This window comes from Diabrotica virgifera, chromosome 1 (assembly GCF_917563875.1).
Source record: "Diabrotica virgifera virgifera chromosome 1, PGI_DIABVI_V3a".
In the NCBI taxonomy this organism is placed as follows: domain Eukaryota; kingdom Metazoa; phylum Arthropoda; class Insecta; order Coleoptera; family Chrysomelidae; genus Diabrotica; species Diabrotica virgifera.
The window spans coordinates 248,089,336-248,112,003 of NC_065443.1; the positions used below are offsets into that span (position 1 = coordinate 248,089,336).

At 32.2% G+C, this 22,668-nt stretch overlaps 1 protein-coding gene across 1 annotated transcript in view; it reads right to left on the bottom strand.

Annotated features, from left to right (window-relative positions):
• The window catches only part of LOC126893281 (zinc finger MYM-type protein 5-like), a 53,767-nt gene that overhangs the window by 30,939 nt on the left and 160 nt on the right, over nucleotides 1-22,668 (bottom strand). Inside the window, exon 2 of the mRNA XM_050663302.1 lies at nucleotides 21,359-22,328. Coding sequence (XP_050519259.1) covers nucleotides 21,359-22,322 — 964 coding nt within the window. The 5' untranslated portion in view covers nucleotides 22,323-22,328. The remainder of the gene's footprint in view (nucleotides 1-21,358; nucleotides 22,329-22,668) is intronic.

Here is a 22,668-nt window from a genome sequence, read left to right on the forward strand (position 1 = left end):
ATATCAGCATCCAAAAAAAAGCAACTCATATTCATTTAATTTTTAAATATCTTAAAAACAAACATCGCCGGTTGTTGTAAAATAATTAGGTGACACCGATTGCCCAACATAGCGCACCAGTTTTCAAGAACGCTTTGTGAGCTATTCAATATTATTAATATTTCACGTTCGAGTCGTGTCAACAATCTAAATAACAACATTTACAAGTTTATTTATAGATTCAGGAGAAGCATCGCTGATCATTCTTTTATCATTCGTTATTCGTGATTCATTATTCATCATTCGATATTTAGACCTCAAGCGCACCAGCTAGTTACTGTTGCATTTAGAGTTGGTGAATAAATACATGTTTAACAAAGAGTGCCTGCTTCATCAACCCCCATCATAGGGGGTAACTACCCCAACTAACATAGGACGTTCCTGAGGGTGGAGAACCACCGTAAGGTGGACGAGAAACATTGTACATTGGAGACCACGCGAAAACAGTAGAGGAAGACCACAAAAACGATGGCTAGACGACATCAAAGCCAAAGTAGGGAGTAACTGGCACCGAATATCACAAGACAGAGAAGAGTGGAGAGCTCATGGGGAGGCCTTTATCCAGGAGTGGATGCAAACAACCTGAAAAAGAAGAAGATATATGGTAGCCTAATTAAATTATAAATACATACATACATATTTTTGTATGAGACAGACGGTAATTTGCAGGAAGTTTGCATAGTAATATAGGTACACCAAAATAATAATAACTATTATGAAAACGTTTTTATCAAATATTGCATTGGAAATAAATCACAAATATAAAAAATATATATACACCGTTCTTATGCGTCAACGCCCTTCGGTAGGGATCTATGGAGGAGTATCACCAAGCCGCATGCCATTATCCCTTGCCGTACCACTCCTCCATAGGTCGATCAGACGCCAGTTATTCCAGACCAAGTCGTAAATTCTATTGAATTTTCTACTACGGCGTTGGCCTTTTATTAATTTCATGACCTGGATGAGGCTGGAACCGTCGATCGCAAATCCACTAAACTTGTCGATCTACTGCGCCTCTGCCAACTGGACTGTCTAGACTCTCTAGACCGACAGATATAAAATAATTTACGGAAATAAAAGGCAGATGTGGAGCACTGATTTTATTAAATCTTGCCCAAGTATACTTTCGCTCCTAGAGCATTATCAGGGGCATTCTGTCAAAACAGGAAGGTATCCTTGAATGTCATAAACATTTGTCTTAATTTGTCTAATAATTCGGGGTAACAAAAGTAACATATGAAATATAGCATATTATAATATGTCAGGTACATATTGAAGGTGGAGTTACCATGATTGTACCTCCATCTTCAATATGTACCTGAGGTAGAAGTAGTACCGGCCATTATTTTTATCTGCTTGTCCTTTGTCTAGTGTATGTTATATGTTAATTGCCACCCCAAATTAGACAAATGTTTATGAAATTCAAAGATACCTTCCTGTTTTGACAGAATGCCCCTGATGATGCTCTAGGAGCGAAAGTATACTTGGGCAAGATTTAAATACTCAGTGCTCGATATCTGCTTTTTAGTTCCGTAAATTTTATATATTCGTGCATTCAACCCTATTTAAAAAAAAAAATTTTGTATACATTTATTCGACATTTTGGCTTCCAAATACAATATTTAAGTATTTTTTTTAAGTTAGTGTGCTCTTTACACCACACTGTTTCTTACTCGCTCGTTTACACGACCCCCTACAACTGTAATCGACCTAATCCAAGAGTCCTTTTGTATATTTCAAGCACGCCAAAGCCTTTTTTATTCTCTATTAAGGGCGCTTAACTTTGTTTTCTAACGTTTAATTACGATTTGATAGAGGTCACGTCGATTAACTAGATATGGTGATAATCCAATAAAAGTTTGTTTACTTCACACCCCAAGGATTAAGGCAATAACGCTGACGCAACTTTATTTTCAGCAGAAATGCATTTAGCTAGTAACATGATGGATATAGGAGGTTTATAAGGATTATTAGGTGATTGTAAGGTGAAACAATATATGGGATTTAAATGTAAATTGACGGGATGTAGGCTATTGATTATATTCAAAATACGATAGCTAAAAGGAACTACAACGTTAACGGGGTTTTATTATTTCATATGGTCAATGGACATCTACATATGAAGAAATCGCGGAGTGCTACCATTTAAAGGGGTGCGTTTTTGAGAAATGGGTGAATTAGTCCCTGGGCACAGGTTACATTAGGGTGAGTTCTATGCACTTTTGGTACAAACATATCTACATAAAAATTGTTCCTGGTTAAATTTCCTATCTAAATATCACTTTTTAAAGTCAATGATACCTTTTTTTACAAAAATATATTCAAAAGAAAAAGCACAAAGAAACTCAAAAGAAATAAATTTTGTTTTTTGTCCCATAACTTTTGTCCACGAGGATATAGGTATAGACATTGCTTTACAGAAAAAAAACCTACATATTTCTTCTTTAAAATGTTGTTTAGTAGAGGTAGTTAGGATTTATAGTTTTCGAAATATGATTTTTCAAAGTTCGCCACTCACAGCAATTTTGGCAAATTTTCCTTGTTATTTCGCAAATATTGTTCTGTAACTTTTTTCTACGTAACTTTAGGTATATGCAATGGTACCCGTAATAGAAATAGAAATCAATTACCTTTAAAATGGTCTACTGTATAACATTGTACGACTTTTTTTAAAGAGATTATGGTTTTTCAAGGCTTTATACTTTTAACGATTTTTTATGATATAATATAAAAATAAAATAATATTATTATATAATATATTATATATTATATAATATTATATTAGATATAATATATATATAATATAGTATTATATTATATATTATATAATACCTAATATAAAAAAAAATATTATTTTTTACATTTTTTACGATTATTTTTTAAATTTCTCATTATAACTTTTTTTTCTTGTACATGAATATACTATATATATATATTGCTCAATAAAGAGGGCTTACTTTCTGTTCTTTAAAATGGTGTAAAATATATATTTAAATAATGGAAACCGAGTGATTCTTTGATATTTTTTACCTGTATTATTTAAAATTATTTCTGTTACAAATATTACATAAACATTATTAATAGGCTATTGATTATGTTCAAAATAAGAGAGCTAAAAGGAACTACAACGTTAATGGGATTTTATTGTCTCATATGGTCAATGGGCCTCTAAGTTTGAAAAAATCGCGGAGTGCTACCATTTAAATGGGTGCGTTTTTGAGAAAGGGGTGAATTAGTCCCTAGGCACAGGGCGAATTAGGGTGAGTTTTATTCACTCTTGGTACAAACACTTCTACAGGAAAATTGTTCCAGGTTAAATTTACTATGGAAATATTATATCTTAAAGTCCAAAGTATTTTTTTTACAAAAATATATTCAAAAGAAAAGCAAGAAAAAAACACGAAAGAAAGCAATTTTGTTTTTTGCCCCATAACTTTTTTCCACAGCGATATAGGTATAGGCATTGCTTCAGCGAAAAATAACTACCATCTTTCCTCTTTAAAATAACGTTTGGAAGAAGTCTCTAGGATTTATAGTTTCCGAAATACGATTTTTCAAAATTTGCCGCTCACAGAATTTTTGAGCCATTTTCCCCATTATTTCGCAAACATTGTTCTGTAACTTTTTTCTACGCATTTCTAGGTATATGCAATGGTACATTTAGTAGAAATAGAAGTCAATTACCTTTAAAATGGTCTATTGTATAAGGCCGTACGCCTATTTTTAAACAAGTTATGCTTTTTCAAGGTTTTATACTCTTAATGATTTTTGATATTATTTATGATTATTTTTTAAACATCTCATTATGACTTTTTTTCTTGTACATTTAGGAATATACATTGTGGAATAAAAAAGCTTATTTTCTTTACTTTAAAATGGTGTATTGCAAACACCTTTAGGACTATTTTTAAACAAGATATCCGTAGGATATCCAAGGGTATCCGTAATTTGAGAAAAGTTTAAAAAAAATTTATTTTTTCAATTAGAAGAATATAATTGCATATTGTAATATAATTTTTAATTCCAAGTCACTTTTCTTAATAACACTTTTCGATATTGTGAAATATAAAGGTACTTTACTCTTGAGCGAAATTCATATTTTTTAACATACCTCGTAGACTAATGATAAAATTTTATATCTGACGATTACATCTTAGGTTTTAGACTATCCAGAGCATTTTATAAATAATAATTTTTTTCATAAAGTTAATAATAAAATGTTTTCCATATGGTTCCAACTTAGTGGGACCAATTGCATGTGTATATGCCAAGCTTTGAAAAAGCATATCTTGTTCAAAAATAGACCTATAATTTTTTAAATTACACCATTTTAAAGTAAGAAAATAGGCTTTCTTTTTTATTGGACAATGTATATACCTAAATATACAATAAAAAAAAGTTATAATGAGAAATTTAAAAATAATCGTAAAATATATCAAAAATCATTAAAAGTATAAAATTTTGAAAAACCATATCTTGCTTAAAAATAATCATGCAGTCTTCTACGATAGACCATTTTAAAGGTAATTGACTTTTCGTCCTACTAAATGTAACATTGCATATACCTAAAGCTGCGTAAAAAATAGTTACAGAATAATGTTTGCGAAGTAACAAGGAAAATGGCACAAAATCGCTGTGAGTGGTGAAATTTCAAAAATCATATTTTGGAAACTATAAATCATAGGGAATTATACCAAACGTCACTTTAAAGAGGAAGGATGGAAGTTTTTTTTCTGTGAAGTAATGCCTATACCTATATCGCCGTGGAAAAAAGTTATGGGACAAGAAACAAAAATGCTACCTTAGGTGTTTTTTTCTTGCTTTTCTTTTGAATATATTTTTGTAAAAACAAAATATTTTTGACTTTAAAATGTAATATTTCGATAGTAAGTTTAACCTAGAACATTTTTCCTGTAGAAGTGTTTGTACCAAACGTGCATTGAACTCACCTTAATTCGCCCTGTGCGTAGGGACTAATTCATCCCTTTCTCAAAAACGCACCCCACTAAATGGTAGCACTCCGCGGTTTTTTCATATCTAGAGGTCCATTGACTATATGAAACAATAAAACCCCGTTAACGTTGTAGTTCCTTTCCAAAATACGTAATCAATAGCCTAATGTTACAGGATTAAGAAACAATATATTATAGTCCAGTCGTCACACATGAAAATGCCACTGAATGTTAGAATGTCTATTTTGGAATTCTGCAAAAGATTTGCCACTCCTACCCCTGGACTTCCCCCTAAATCCCACTGAATACGTCGATTTACCAACAATATGTACACTGTACGCAGAAAAAATGTTTCAAAAAATAAAATTGACAACAAGCAAAAAAATAATTAAAGGTTGCGCGATTTTTACAATTTTTTATGATTCTTATGAGATCAATAAAATTTATTACTATCATGAACAGGTCGCTGTAGAATTTCCTTTGTTAGTGTCTGTGCGATCTTTGATGTTCAGATCTTAACGTAGGGGCTGGTTCTTTGTTCTATAAAGGCGATTTGATACCGGGTTCACAAAAAACTTAAACTCAAGCAAAAAGGAATAAAATAATAGAGAAAACGATTTGCGAAGAGGTCCACTTACCGTATAGTCCTTCCAGCTGGTCTTCAGAGGACCCTCAACTGCATTTACCACTGCGTACACCAAGTCCATATACAAGAAGCTTATAAGATAGGCTTTAGTACGTTCTTTAAAGGTAAAATATTGCAAGACCTCTTTATTTTAAAAAACCGCTTGGATTGACATTAAATTTGGCATACACATAGCTAACAAGTCAAAGAGAAAAAGTTATATTGTGCCGATGCCCTAGGGGTGAGTTTCACTCCCTTTTGGAGGTGAAAAATATATGTTCGAAATAAGTCTGGAAATAGATAAAATGACTAATTCTAAGCAATTTTTGTTCTATAAAGTTTTTTCAGCAAGTTAATACTTTTCGAGTTATTTGCGAGTGAATATGGTAATTTTTCTACAAAATAACCACGTTTTCAGACGGTTTTTCGCAAATAACTCCAAAAGTAATTATTTGGTCGAGAAAAAAAATTCTTATCAAAAATGTAGCACGTAAAAAAGTGAAAAACATGGTGTATATATTAGGTCACTATACCTAGTAGAAGCAGAGTATACCTAGCTAATGAAAAATAGGTTCATATTCGTCAAATTCCAAATCGAATATTTTAACGTGCCATAACCAAAGAACTTTTTTGGGGAAAACTTATTTTAACTTTTTTAAAGTGTTTACAAAAAAGCTTATTTTTGTTTTAAAAAAAAAATTTTAGCATCAAAAGTAAACAAGTTACGCTCAAAATAAAGTTGGTCCCTTTTTTTGGTAAGAAATCGGGAAAATCACCCCCTAATTAGCATTTCAAATGAACTTAATTGTTACCACTTCACAAGTTTTTTACTCACGTATGTATTGATCATATGATCTGTAAGTTTCATCGGTTCAAAGTCCTTATTTTTGAAAGAGCTCGAGTTAAAAGGGCTTGAACGAGTCACTTATCACGGGTATATGCAAATTTAAAAACACCGAATCTTAACCAATTTTTGTCTTACAGAAAAACAAAAATACAAAATATTCAGAAAAGTAAAGCCGACTTTCGTCATTGTTTAAGATTTTTGGTATCTCTAACAATTTTTAACTTATTTTGAAAAAAAGCATTTTTTTCAAAATTGAAATTTTTAAAAATTTTACTTTAAAACCAAATTTTTTCAAAAATAAGCACTTTGAATCGATGAAACTTACAGATCATAATATAAACACAACATTAGTAAAGTAACTTGTGAAGCCGTAACGATTAATTTCATTTAAGTTGCTAATTGGGAGGGTAATCTTCCTGATTTTTTTTTGACAAAACAAAAGGGACCAACTTTATTTTGAGCGTAACTTGCTTACATTTGATGCTAGAAAGTTTTTTTATAAAAACGGAAATAAAGCGTTTTTTAAGCACTAAAAAAGTTAAATGTGTTTTCCCCAAGAATGCTTCATTATTTGGATATTTCACATTGAATGGGAATTTGGAATTTTTCGAATATGAACCTATTTTTTTTCATTAGCTATAACTCTGCTTTTGCTAGGTATAGAAACCTAATATATCCATCGTTTTTTTTTTCACTTTTTTATAGGCTATAGTTTTGCCAAGAATATTTTTTTCGACAAAATGCTTACGTTTTGAGTTATTTGCGAAAAACCGTCTAAAAACGTGGTTATTTTGTTGAAAAGTGAATATATTCACTTGCAAATAACTCGAAAAGTATTGATTTGGTGAAAAAACTCTATAGAACAAAAGTTGCTTACAATTAGTCAGTTTATCCATTTCGGGACTTATCTTGGACATATATTTTTCGCCCCCGAGATGGGGTGATATTTCCCCCCCAAGGGCAAAAGCACACATCGGCACAATATCACTTTTTTTGTTTGACAAGTTAGCTATGCGTATGCCAAATTTCATGTCAATCCAAGCGGTTCTTTAAAATTTACAGCAAAAACCGTGAAAGACTGTACTACTTTTACACACCGGCAAACTAGCTTAGCCGTGGGTTGTCGAGCAACTGACTTCTTTTGCCTTTTTCAAAAACTACAAAAAGGCTCCACTTTCTGCGACTATTAAGAGTACCTCTTGTACACCGCGATAGTAAGCAACCACTGGACCAGTGTTGGACTGGTTGCCTTCCCCGTGTAAATAAATTAAAGTTAATGAAAATCCAACAGTGTCTACTCTTCAAAACCTATAACATTAAACTTCGATTTAGAGTTTTGACAACAAATATGAATGCTTACTTGAAGAAGACATTGGATGTAAATTATAGCTGAAGTTGTGTAATTTTGAAAAACGTACTTGTGCAATCGAAATGAAGTTGTCTTAAACGTTTTAGTTCGTTTGTAATGTAAAGTTTAAATTCAGCGTTTTTGAGGTATATTTCAAATGCCTCATATTTGTTGCCAAAACTCAAAATCGAAATTTCTCATTATATGCTTTAAACATTAGGGTCTAATAATGAAAATTTCATCAAAATGTATATACAAGGTGTCCCAAAAATAGCGGAACGGTCGAATATTTCGCGAACTAAACATCGGATCGAAAAACTGAAAAATACGTGTTCAAATAACTTTAAAATCTTAAATAGCAACCCCCACTTTTTATTGCAGATTCGGATTCGTCATGAAAAATTAAGCAACATTTATTCGAAACATTTTTTAGAATTGTTGATAGATGGCGCTTTAATTCGAAAAATACGATTTATTAGCGCCATCTATCAGCAATTTTAAACATGTTTCAAATAAATGTTGCTTAATTTTTCATGACGAATTCGAATCTGCAATAAAAAGTGGGGGTTGTTATTTAAGATTTTAAAGTTACCCCCACCCCACCTCCAGGGGGTGGGTTGGAGGGTCATGTTTGGTGTTTATCGATAGGTTTTTGAAAAATATTAAAAACCTGTTTTTTGGTTTCTCATTTGGAAGTGTATTTCTCGAGATATTAGACCGTTACTATTAGTCCTGTCGCCAGGGGGGGTACAACGGCCTCGTTAATTTAGATGGACTTACTCAAGTTTTTTTTATGTATTTTGACCCGTAGAACACGAATTTTTTGGGTAACAGTTGATCCGGATGTCGATAAGATTGTTATAGACCAAGAACTTGAGGAATCAAATAACAGCGATTTTTGGCAAAACAAAACAATATTTTGTATTTTTTGGGCCATTTTAAGTAAAAAATATTTCTACAAGTTTTTTCGTAGGATGCACAGTTTTCGAGATAAACGCGGTTGAACTTTAAAAAAATCGAAAAATTGCAATTTTTGAACCCGAATAACTTTTGATTAAAAAATAAAATAGCAAGTCTGCTTACCGCATTTGAAAGTTTAAGTCAAATTTTATCGGTTTTGATTATTTGCATTGGTAAAAATTTATTTTTTTATTGTTTAACAAAGCTATAAACACGTAGGGTTTCCCGTGCTTTTACATGCGTTTTAACGCATGTAACGTAGAAATAGTCTTGATTGCACTAGTACCTATTCTACCTACTCGTTCGATTTTAAATGAGAAATCATAGAAACATCACTCACGCACTAGTTGTTTGAATTACCAGTGTGAATTGGCTGGATGGAATTTCATATGGCCAGATTATCAGTATATCGTCCAAGTGTCTGAGAGGGAGAGAGGGGAACAGTATCCTAATATCTGAAGTAGCCACAGTACGGTGAAACATGAAATATAGTAAAAAGTTTTCAAAACTATAGTTTGAATTTATTTCTCGTATACAATAATGACTTTTGATTAAATAAATACAGTTGTATATCTAATTATGTTTCATTCCTTTCCCCAATAATTCAAACTTGTAATAACGCTTTTGTAACGTTACAAACGTCACATCTTTGCTATTTTATTTTTAAATAATTATTTTACTTTATTTTCTTTAATATTTAATTAGTAATAATCTTCTTCTATTTGTTTTACCTGTTTTCTTCGTTAAAAACTCGTTGGCGTCCTCTTTTGTTATCCTCTATTTACTATCTCTTTTCATCTAACATCTAAAGCATCATACTGAACGTACTTCATATATGTGTTGTCCGTCTCCTTATACTCTGCGCTGTCACATTTCAATGACAGTGACAATAATGGAGAGGGCAAAATTAATTTATTTAAAGAAATGAGCTTTAGATAAGGCCTCATTTTATTTTTATTTATTTTATCATATTGATTAATATGATATAACCTATGAAATTAATTAACTTACAATCATTATATTCCTACATGCATATAAGACCTAGCTTATAATAGTTTTTATAGTATTTTTTTATACCTAACCTCCCATCTTCTAAAAGCGTGTGTCCTGATATTTCTTTTCATCTAGTAATATGCATTTAGTAATCAAATTTTAACTAGTAATATTCAATCATAATTCCATTTAATATACCCTTGCCATCTGCTAGTGGTTGAATACTATTTGGCAAAGGTACATTTTGGTTTTTATAGAAATTTTGGATTATAGAATTCATTATTTAGTTGAAAATAGGTATTATTAGTAAGTCAATAACATATCGAGTTAGTACAAATTTTATATTTTAGTATTACTTATTGTATATCTATGTAATATTAATATTAATTATAATTTAAACATATTAAAGTCAGAATTTGGTATTAGTTTTTTGAAGGTAGATTAAATGTAAGACCAAATACTTACGATGTCGGGATAGTATCACGAGGTTTTTTCCTGGTTTTCCCCTGGTGATTTACTATGGAATCTCTAACGCGAGAATTTTACTGTCATCGTTGCATTTGGTTGTCTTTTTAAAGACAGATCACATGCTATGATTTTTTTGCGACGGATATTCTTGAGTTGGGATTGATTTCATGTAATCGAATGAACTATCTTTTAGTAAAGTCGTCCCAGGAACGCAACTCATAAATATTGGCGATATCATTTTAAAGTCTTCTACTTTAAAATGTATAATATACGTCTGAATTGCCAATATAAATGAGTCAGATTAAATAAATTATTAGAAGAATTTTTTTACTTAGCAACAACATGTTTGTTTTATTTTAATAGTATTTTGTATTTTGACAACGAAACCCGATTTGGGCTTCGAAACGTTAATAAATTCATTTTTTAGTAAAATTGTGGCTTATTTCCCATAAAAAATACGTAAAATTATAAAAATGCCACAAGGAAATAGCTTCAGAACAACGATAAAAAGTAATACGAATAAAGTTGTAGATAATTTAAGTTGATACAAATAATGCCTGACAAAATTTTCTACATGGCTCGTAGTTTGCGAGATACAGCGCGAAATCCTTTTGCACCACTTTTTACAAGATGGTATTCGGGGGACAAGAGTGACGACACCACAAATTTGAACTTAAGCTAATACTTACCCCCCACATTTCAAAACATTGCGCCCTCTGAAAAATGCACGCTAATGCTAAAGATCTAACATTGCAATGGATTATATCTATTTATGTAGTATTCCTTTCCTCAACAATTCAACGTTGTAATAACACTTTTTGGTGAAAGTAATTTTGAAAAACATCTTCCAAAGGTATAATTGATGTTGCCTGAAATAATCTCACCTTTACCGAGCCAGGATACCGTAAATGGTTGTATACCCGTCCCAGTATAAACAAAAGCCTAAAATATGCCGGGACTAAGTTTCCTGAAGATTTATCGGCACTCGCAACCCCTTGCCGTAAATACGTCTCTGTTGTGTATATGTTTTGTCCCCTTAAGTGGGTATTAAATTTTTATAAATAGAATTATCCACCCGGCATCCACTTTGTACGGGAGTTTAAGCTGCTTTATGAGACAAGAGTATTTTTAAACAGAGAATAGAGTGTGGCATTTTATAGCGCACCCTTACTACCGAGAGTTACTCTCAGTTTGTGAAATGAGATGCATCCTACTGAATAATTTCTCTGACAAGCGTGTAATTCTAAATTCTATATTTTATTTTTCTTTCAGTTTTTCAGTTTTTACGTTAACTTATAATTTACATTTTTCATTGAATATATTTTGTTAGCTGGTTCAGATTTTTAGAGGTAGCAATTGTCTACTTAAAAAATAGGAACGCAAAACATGGAAATAAACGTTTTAGAAAGAATTAAAAATATGAAAATAAAGTAAAGGACAGAAATTTAGGCGTAACCAGGGGGTGGTTTTGGGGAACCCCCTTTTGGATGTACTTTGAGCTCTATACGCTTAACATCATTATTATTCCATACCCCCAGAGACCTTCAAGTAGACTTAACCCCCCCCTTATAATCATCCTCGTTACACCACTGTACTGTAACAGGGGTAAGTAGTAACACGGCTTTTTCATAGATGGTTCAGAGAAATAAGGAAAAAAAAATATCCTGTTCGTGACACAGCCCCCTCCAGGCCGAAACCAAATTTTTTGAGTAGTATGGACATCTATATTTATAACTTATATGTTTCCTGCAGCCGATTTTGATGATATACATAGTTATAAACAAATGAAGATCAAGAAACGGTAAATTTTCACTTTTTTCGTCTATAACCAAAAAGTTAAGTATTTTAAACAAATTTGAGAGCGAGAAACTCATAAATCATATAAAAAACTTCAACATGGCGTTCGCTGAATATGTCTATCCTTATTGGTTGCTTAGAAAATTGCAAAATAAATCGAAAATTTTGAGTTTTTACAAATATTCATAACTTATGTAAAAATTAACTTAGAACGTTCTTATTATACATAATGCTGAGACTTCTGGTTCTTAAATTATACCGTAAATTTCAAAACAATTGGTCAAATAGTTTAAAAGGTATTTAATTTGTTTACCCCAAATTAATTTTTTTTGCAAAGCTATAAGTCAGAAAATGATGAAGTTACAGTAATACTTTGGATAGTTTATGAAAGAAGAAGATTTATACTATTAATTTAATTAAAAAAAATGACAAAAAATAATTCTAAATATGTACTGCAAAGTTTTTTGCAAAAACATGTGAATTAAAAAAAGGGAGGCTAACTTCGTCCCTAAGTGTCCTAGGACAATTTTTTTCTAAATGTGTATAAAAATTCAGTCTTTCCAAATATGAAAAAATAATTTTTCTACGGGTAACGGTTAAAAAGTTATTCTAATTGTTTATAAGTAATCAAAGAATCGACTTGTTTTTGCAAAATAATTTTACACTGTTTAAAATTACTTTTTGTCATTTTTTTTTTAAATTAAGTCAATAGTATAAGTGTTCTTCTTCCATAAACTGTCAGAAGTCTAACTGTAACCTCATAATTTTTTGACTTGTAGTGTTGCAAAAAAAATTAATTTGGGATAAACAAATTAAATAACTTTTAAACTATTTGACCAATTGCTTTGAAATTTAAAATATATTTTAAGTACCAGAAGTCTCAGCAATTCGTGTAATAAGAAGGTTTTAAGTTAATTTTTTACATAAGTTATGAATATTTATAAAAACTCAAAATTTATGATTTATTTTGCAATTTTCTAAGCAACCAATAAGGATAGACATATTCAGCGAACGCACAGTGGCTCCAAATGCTGAAAACTTGGTCATGAACCTTTAAAAGCGTATATTGTTTATAAATTTTGGAATTACTTTCGTTCTTAAGGGTTTTTGGCATCGCTGATTACGAATCTGGCATTATTTTTTCTGAAAAACAAAATGGCGGATCCAACACGGCGGAAATAAATTGAAAATATCAATCAAAAAGGAAAATGTTTTGTCAAATTTGGTAGGTTAAGGTCGCTGATTACAAATCTAACATTACTTTTTTTTAAAACAAAATGGCGGATCCAATATGGACGAAAGAAATTTGAAAATTTTATTTTAGCCGCATTTTTGTTTAAAATTTTATATTATAAGGGACTTTTGAAACTGCTGATTACCAATACATTTTCTTTATGAAGTACAATATTCAGAACCTATTACTTATGTACAACTGTCCATACATACTCAACAATCGCCAGAAGCATGTAATATGCGTCATTTCCCACTTTTGTATTCAAACAACTGCCAGCAATGCATAGGCAGTAATAGGCAGCTAAACCAAAGTGATTCTGTATCTCCTTATATATATTTTAAGATTAATAAACGTTAATCGCAGAATTATGCAGAATTTTGTACTTTTTGAATGCATCTTTACAAAATTTTAATTATTTCAGGTATATTTTCACTATTTATGTATTAACAAATTTAAGGCATTTATTGTTAATAAATGTTGACTTAAGTTACATCTTACATTACTACATACTTAAAAAAGAAGAATCTGCTTTATACCGATAAAATTTATAATATATAGAACGTTTTACAGCGTTTTCAATATAAGCATTCTTTTTCACTTTCTTTGCCTGCCAAAATAACCCCGGACATGGCCCACTTATTCCTGAGTTGTGAACCAGAATACATCCAGTATGTTCCTCATACCTGCGTATTAGGACTCTACGATACTATGAGAAAACAACTGTAAACATGAAAATCCCTAAATAGGGACTCCTTTTTTCGCCTCATGACCACATTTTCAGCATTTGGAACCACTGTGGAACGTCATATTAAAATTTTTTAGACTATTTATGAGTTTCTTACTCTCAAATTTGTTTAAAATGCTTAACTTTTTGGTTATAGACGAAAAAAGTGAAAAGTTACCGTTTTTTGATCTTCATTTGTTTATAACTATGTATATCATCAAAACTGGCTGCAGAAACATATGAAGACCACACGGAAGAAAGGCGAAATGTCAATTTTTTATTATTTTTGGTTCAAAGCAGCAATATGTAGGTTTTTAGTAGTAGTTTTATGTGAGTCATTCAAACATGGGAAAAAGACGAATCATAGCTTAACACGTTATAAAATTCTTCGTACAGGGAAGAAAGGCGAACGGTTTCAATTTCAAATTCAATTTTCTCGAATTAACCTCTTTGTGACATTTCGCCTTTCTTCCGTGTGGTCTTCATATAGGTTATTAATATAGATGTCCATACTACTCAAAAAATTTGGTTTCGGCCTGGAGGGGGATGTGTCACGAGAAAACTCTTATTTCCCTGGACTAAGATTATTTGACCGTTTTTAACTAATTCAGCTGACTCAATCTTATTCTCTTGTCGCACTGTAAATGACACCGTTTATTGTTTATGTAGCCAGTCATCCTCCGATAGTTGCATATAGTAGTTTTGTGCACGTGCTTCATTTGGACGAGGTAATATAAAATTGGACACTAATACAATTTTGGTTGCCGCTATAAACGGAAAGGAAATTTTGGGTGTTTATTTCTTTTCTAAATTTAGTTATACTTTGATATTGCTTAACGATTTTACAATTAGGAAGTTATTTTTACAGTTATTTTAATAAATATACAAAATTGTGCTACGGGGTTTGTTGTGACAAAACGTTGGGGCTTGTTGTAACATGTTAAAACTTGCGCTAAGTCTTAATTTATGACCTACTATATAAAAAAGTATTATTTAGTTTTTTTCTTCCAGAATGAGTGAATATAAAAGAAAATCAGAAAGGACAACTCAAAGCCAGGAAGTGAACTCTACGAGTTAGCTTTAGCGGAAGTTTTAGATAATCAATGTAGCATAAGACAAGCAAGTAAAACTTTCGGACTGGCATGTATATATGTATATGTTATAGTCAAAGCCCGAATTTCAGGCACTCCTAGGTTTGACTAGGCAATCCTCAGGTCTGACTGACGGTCTTAGTCAAAGCCCGAAATAAATTACCGTTTCGGCCTTTGACTAGTCAAACCTAGGAGAGACTAAGTTGGTCAGGCAAAGGTCGAAATTTAATTTTATAAAATCGGGGTTTGACTAGTCAAACCCCGATCAGCTATTAAAATGTCGTAATTTGTTAGATTGGGTTTAATAAAACGTAAGTTTTTAATTTTAACGTTTATTATTTTTATATTGTCGTAATTTAAATATATTCTCACATGTTGAGGCATTATGACATTTAGAGTTGCACAATATGTTAGACCTTTTACACTTACGTAATATGGAAGAGCATTTCTTATTGCAGTAGCATTTTATAAATCATTGTCCTCCAAATTTAGAATCTGTTGTACTAATTTCTTTTAGAGACAGAGACAGCTTAACGTCTGGAACATTTTCGAAATTAGGAAATTTCTCTTTGCATTCTCTTATTTGATTTTTTGAAAAAAGTGTATTTATTGTTCCGTATTTCGTACCAACTCTATATAAACCGTCAATTGTTTTATCTTGTATGATACCCAAAATATTTCAAGCATCTCCTTTGGCTCTATCACAGCTGGGGATAGGTATTGTTACAGTTTTTCCGATCAAAATTGGAGGACATTTTTTTTCACTTAATTATTTCATAGCATTATAGGCTGGTCATGAAGACCTTCAATCGCATTTCCTTTATTTATTTTAATCTTTTCTGTCAGTGCACAACGCATGCTCGAACGCGTGCCAAGGAGATTGCCAATAGAATGCAAAGAGAATTTTCCTGATTTCGAAGATGTTCCAGACGTTAAGCTGTCTCTAAGAGAAATTAGTCCAAAATATTCTAAATTTGGAGGACAAGGATTTATAAAATACCACTGCAATAAGAAATGCTCTCCAAAACCATGTAAGTGTATAAGGTCAAACGTATTGTGCAACTCTAAATGCCATAATGATAATGCGAGAATGCGAGATGTCAACATGCGAGAATAAACACTAATTTTTTTATTTTAATTACGACAATATAAAAATAATAAACATTATAATTAAAAAATGACGTTTTATTAATCCTAATCTAACAAATTACGATATTTTAATAGCTGATCGGGGTTTGACTAGTCAAACCCCGTATATTTTTAATTAAAACTATACCTACTTCTAAGGAGTTTTTACTTCGATGTTAAGAGTTAATAAAATATTGGTTAAAATTATTTTGTAAATACAGTTTTATTCTTAAAATTATGAAATAATCTTTTCGAGTTATACTCGAGCGCTTAAAATTGCCGATTTGTATTGCTCTCGTGACAATTTGACATTGGATGCAGAACCAAAAGTTTATTTTGGTTAATTTTCTTACACGTGACAATAATTGTCAAAACTATAAAACTCCTTGTAATTAAACTGAAACAAAATACTTAAAAATTATTCTCAATATAATAATGTAAGTAAATTATTCCCAACATTAATATTACAAGAGAGTGAGAATAAGTTGACAATAATGCGACAATTTTTCGAAAACTTGTTGCCTGGCAATAGACTATTGCCGAATGGAAACAAGTTTGAGAAAAAATTGGAGCATTATTTTCTTATTTATTTTTACTATCATGTGATATTCGACAGTTTATTTTTTAATACTCAAATACAAAATTCAAGTCTATGTATAAAAACATTCAATGACATTTATCCCAATTAATGCGACACACATTTTTCAACTTGTTAACCCATTAGCGCCCAGCGTCCTCGTTTGAGGACGGTTTGTTTAGGTGGGGATAAAACAATTTCTGCTTGAATATTTTGTGATTGCCTACCTCAGTGGTTTAGTAAAAGCACTACCGTAGGCATAAGTGTATGTATTCATGTTTTATTTTTATTTGACGAAATACTAGCCCAAGGCGAAAAGTAGGATTTTTAAGTTTACTGAACTATGCTTACATCGGTGTTCATAAGTTTTTTATATACAGAAGTGAGTTCTAAAATTTGTATTTTTTATTAGGTTAGATACACAACTTGCACAAAAAATACAAAAATTACTACCCAGTAAAAAATGTTAAAAAATTATAAGAGTATTATGCGTCCTCAAATGGGGACGCTGGGCCAATTCATATATTTTGTGTAAAAAGTCTACATTGGCATTTTTAGTAACTAATTATTTTCTTCGATTCTAGGATGAGACAAAAATATTTATTAGGAAAATTATTAGAGGAAACCGAACTGTAAAGTGTCCTGCCAAACAGTAAAAATACCTAGAACAGATGCCTTGAGGTGCATATGGCTGGTGCTTTGACAACAACAATACAGTAAATGTGTTTCTATTGGAACCAATCATGATACGGTTTTTCTCACCAACCAAATTCAACAATGGAGTATAAAGGAAAAGAAGAAAGTACAATCTTACTTCTTCTTACATATATCTGTAAGAGGAAAAAAATGGGTATTGGTATCTCCACGAATGATATATATGATTATCGTAGCTATACAACATGATACATAAGGGAAAAATATACCCATCAAAGAATTTGGGCGACAAGTAGCTTATTCATATCTAAAAATTGGACATGACGTAAGAATAAGCAAAGGTCGTCCATTTAGTCTTCCAACTACGTCAAGAAGCAATATCTCTGAAGACGTTAGATATGATAGTAAAAACCACATTGTAGCAAAACGAGAAAAACAACGAATATGTCAATATCGAAACTGTACGTCAAAACCGCGAACATACTGCCAGAAATGTAATGTAACGCTTTGCGTGTCGATTTGTTTTGAACAATTTTATAAAAAATATAGGATTTATATAAACATTTTTTAACTCCATAGTGTATAATATGAATATAATTTGAAAAACTAATAAATAAGCTTATTTTGCTATAAACTAAATTTGTCTTTAATTTCATAGTATTTGAGACCAGCGTCCTCAAAAGAGGACAGTTGTTTTTTCAAAAATTTGAAAACAAAAATAAAAACTTTGATAGGACATCATTTTGTACCTCACAATATATTACGAAACAAAAAATTACGTTAAAAATGCAAAAAAATAATTTGTTTGTTAATGGGTTAAAGTGAACAGCACAGTTTAGCAAATATTCAGACGAAGATGTCAATAAAATATTAGTTAAAATTATTTATAAATACAACTTTATCGTGAAATAATCTTACCGAAGTAAACTCGAACGCTTAAAATTGCCGATTTGTGTTGTCCTCGTGACCATTTGATATTAGATGCAGAACTAAAAGTTTATTATGGTTCACATTCTTAAATGTGGCAGTTGAGAATGGGCCCGCAATGTGGAGAATTTATATTTTATAGATACCTAATAATTATTTTCTGTAAAATGCATCAACAGAAATACCGCAAACGGTTTTATGTTTCCTTTCGTACTCGTATTTAAGAAAGATTTAGTTGCCGCCATATATAATTTTCTTGATTTTTCTAGTAATAAATTAAATTGCACAAATGAGCAGCATTCCTCACTTACGGCGTCGTTAAATACAGTTTATTTCCTTTTTCCATTTCCTGAATATTTCTATTTCATTGTATACAGAAGAAATGTTTCAATTTTATAACATGAGTAATTGAAAAATGGCAGAGCCAGGTGGTCGAACTGCCAAAATATGAATTTTGATCAATCAAAAATGAGGGGCATACCACTTTCTACGATAAACGAGGAGGTATTAAAAATTCAAGTACATTCTTCATGATAAACAGATGGTAAAAGATCACATTGGGTGCGTTCGGACGACCACAGCGGCTGGACATCTGAGTAAGCGATAGTGTTTAGACGACACCGCTGGAAGTCAGCCGCTGAGAGATTTACTAAGCTTTCCCTATCAGCGCTGGATACAACCACTCAGCCGATTTCTGCTGGCAGTCAGCCGCTGTGGTCGTCCGAACGCAACCATTAATAACTTCCCGAGAGCCACTACAGTCGATCAAAAAGTGAAAAAGAATATGTATATGTATCAGTCCGAATCTCAATGTTATAGGCAATTTAATGCTTTTAAAATAAAACATCCTGACTGCACCACAACATACAAATTCTATAGGAGAGTTGTTAATATGAAGGATTCTCCGAATCTTTCTTTTAGATGACCTAGAGTTGATACCTGCAAGACTTGTGATTTACCTTTTTTAAGAAGCAAGGATAAAGACCGTAATGCATGGCCCCCACATTCCATTGCGGGCCCTGTAACCAGGATCAGGCTCGGGCCCCCCTATGTTCGCGTGCTATGCTATGTTTCAACAATTTACATGGTAATTTTTTAGTTTACAAATTTTATTTAAACTGATGATTATTGATATTAAGGAATAATTAAGGCTATTATTTTAATCTAAAAACCAAACTTTATTGACAAAATTGTTGCAAACATAAAGTAAATCATTTATATTTTACTGAAAGTACAGTACATTTCCATTTTGAGATTGATTTCCCTTACTGACCAAGAATAAAATTCAAGTTGACAAAATACTAAGAATGAGATTATAAGAAAGTTAGGAGCTAAACAATTAAAATGTTTTTTAAGTGTTTAATACACTGACAAGAAAACGCTTACTTTGATGTTTGATAGTCTATTTAATCATAGATTTCCTAGCTTTCTTTTCACTAAAATCATTTATAACATCAGAAAAGTCAACAGTTTTGGCCAATTCATTCTCAATTGCCAACATTGCCAGATGGTTCAGACGAGTTTGGCCAGTTGTGCTTCGTTGCCAAGTTTTAAGTGAATTAGACAACCTACTAAAAGACCTTTCAGCCGTTGAAACTGTCACTGGGATTGTACAGAAAAGTCGTATAGCTGTGCACAGGTTCAAGAAAATGGGCTGGAGGTTTTTCTCATATATTGAGTTTAGAAGCTTCAATGGGTCCTTTTCTGACTGGAACACTGTTACAAATACATTCTTCATATGAAGAGTTTCTTCAAATAGGGCTTCTGGATCAGCAAAGTCTGAAGGGTAATATGCAACGAGATTGGCAGTTTTAAGTTTCAGTTCCTCGTTGTCTAGATCCATGAAACCTAACACTGGAGCAAACAGGTTACAAATTTCTTCACAGCTTGCAAATCTGGTTTTCAAATCAGTCATGATGAAATCCAAAACAGGAAAGACCACAGAAGATTTGAAGTCCTGTGAAGCTTCTTGCTGAAGTTGCTCGGGCGTATTTTCAACACTAGATTTTCTTTTGAGAGAGAATTCTGGTATAATGCCAACTGCACCGGCGACGTGTTTTGCTTCGTTAAGAATGGTTTCCCATGAATCTCTTAGGGTCTGCAATTCAGTTAACAAATCTTTAATCAGTTGAGTTTCTGTGTTTAAGGAAATTCCTTTCCTTTGTATGATCTCATTTCTTTGATCAATGGAGGCCAAGATTTTGTGCCAAAACAATGATGTCAAGAGGCCTTTAAAAGATCCAAAGTACCTCTTCAGCGCGATAACTGTGTTTCTGGCAGCTGGAGTCAAAGTAGGCAAATGATTTTCTTCCAGGAGCAGGTCCAAAACCTTGAGGATCGAAGGATAATGTTTGACAATTGGTCGTACAGCTTGAATTCTTTCACTCCAACGAGTCTCGGAAAGGCTTTGTAAAGACAAAGGGACGTGTTGCTTTAATAATTCCCAACGACCAGGGCTGCTGGAGAACAAAGAATAGAAACTATCAATGTTACCAAAAAATGTCACTACGTCGTGGTTCAGTTTTGCAGCATTGACACCAACTCTGTTGAGCGAGTGTGCTCCACAGGGAGAGAATATAGCAGACTGGTTTTTTTCAAGTATTCTTGATTGTACACCTTTAGTGTGTCCCCGCATGTTAGAGCCGTTGTCATATCCCTGAGCTCGACAGTCAGAAAGTGGTACTCCAATATTGTCTAAAGCGGACAGAATTTCATCAGTTATAACCTCACCTGTTTTCCCGCTAAAGTTCAGGAATTCAATAAATCTTTCACATACTTCGAATGTATTTTTTTCTTCATTTTGAAAAACATACCGTAGAATTAGTACATTCTGCTCCTGATGGGAAATGTCAGGGGTGGCATCAGCAATAATCCCATAGAATACAGACTCTTCTCGTTGGTGCAAAATAGTATTCAGTAGTTTTTTACCACAGAGAGAAATAAATTCATTCTGCGAGTACCATGAGAGATAGTGAGCTTGACCTATCATACTTTTTTTATTCAACTGGTTTTCTTTTACTTTGGCTAAATGTTCACGAGTTACTTCGTCATATTTTCCTATTAATTCCAATACTCCTAAAAAGTTTCCATTGTGAACATCACCGATCTGGGTATTTTCCCCTTGGAAAGCTAAACCTCTACTACTCAAGAATATTGTTGTGTCCAAAATTCGTTGAAGAATAGCTTTCCATCTTGTTGCTTCACAGTTAATAATCTGTTGCAGATTGCTGTCGACACCATGTCCTTTCAATGATATCTGAAGACTTTTCCATTCTAGGTAGTGTTTTCTGTGCTCAGAGCTTCTTTCATGCATCGAAAATAACCTGTATAATCGTTTGTATTGTTGTTTTTCAGGGAAAAAACCTTTTTTTGCAAGTTTACTTTTGTTTTGGTTTGAATGGAAAATGCTACAGGGTAAACAATGAATGCTGTTTTTTGTTTCACTCCACATTAACCATTCACGTGGAATTGCTTTACATGTTCTGTTGTCTGTTTTCATGTACAACAATGTTTCATGGAAATGTTTTCCTGAGGGGTCAGCTGGAAATGATTTTGATCTGGCCTGAAAAGCTTGAAAACCACCGTAGCACAATACTATGTCCTGCCGTATTTTATCACTCATCACCGCAGGCCACGTATTAGGATCGTCAAAATTAAAAGTTTTATTGTCATCGACAGTATCCTTACTAAGATTTGGATCAGCACTAGCACATTCGTCATTACTTCCCTCACATACAGTAGACGTAGAAGCATTTTGGATTGAAGCTGAAGAAGGTTGGGTCTGTGAGGCTGATGTAGGTTCTGGATTGAAATCCGGTTGAAATTCTTGCAACTCTTCTTTTTCATTACTCTTAAAAAACTTCTTAATATCCTGGCGACCTTTAGCAGATTGTTCTAATTTTTCTTTCTGGAGCTTTCTTTTCAAAGCTCCAGACTTATGTTTATAGCTTGACATCTTAACCTGAAACAAAACACGACGGATAAAATCATAATAAGATCAATGGTTTTCGATCCTAAGCATAAGCATATAAATATTTGGATCTTTTACCGTTACCTAAAGTAAAGTTATGTGCTTTCCCATTGTATACAAACAAAACAATTGAGTAGGTTACATGTTTAAGTTGAAAAAGATACAACTATTGTTTTCCTTTAAATTTGCTTTTTTACACTATTGTGACGATCGGCTTTCTCAAAATGTATTAAAATTAATTATTATTTTTGTTTCGGGACGGCAAGAAAGCCAGATTACAGTACATATACAGTATGTCTAAACACTAATCTCTTGAATACCGTAACAAAAA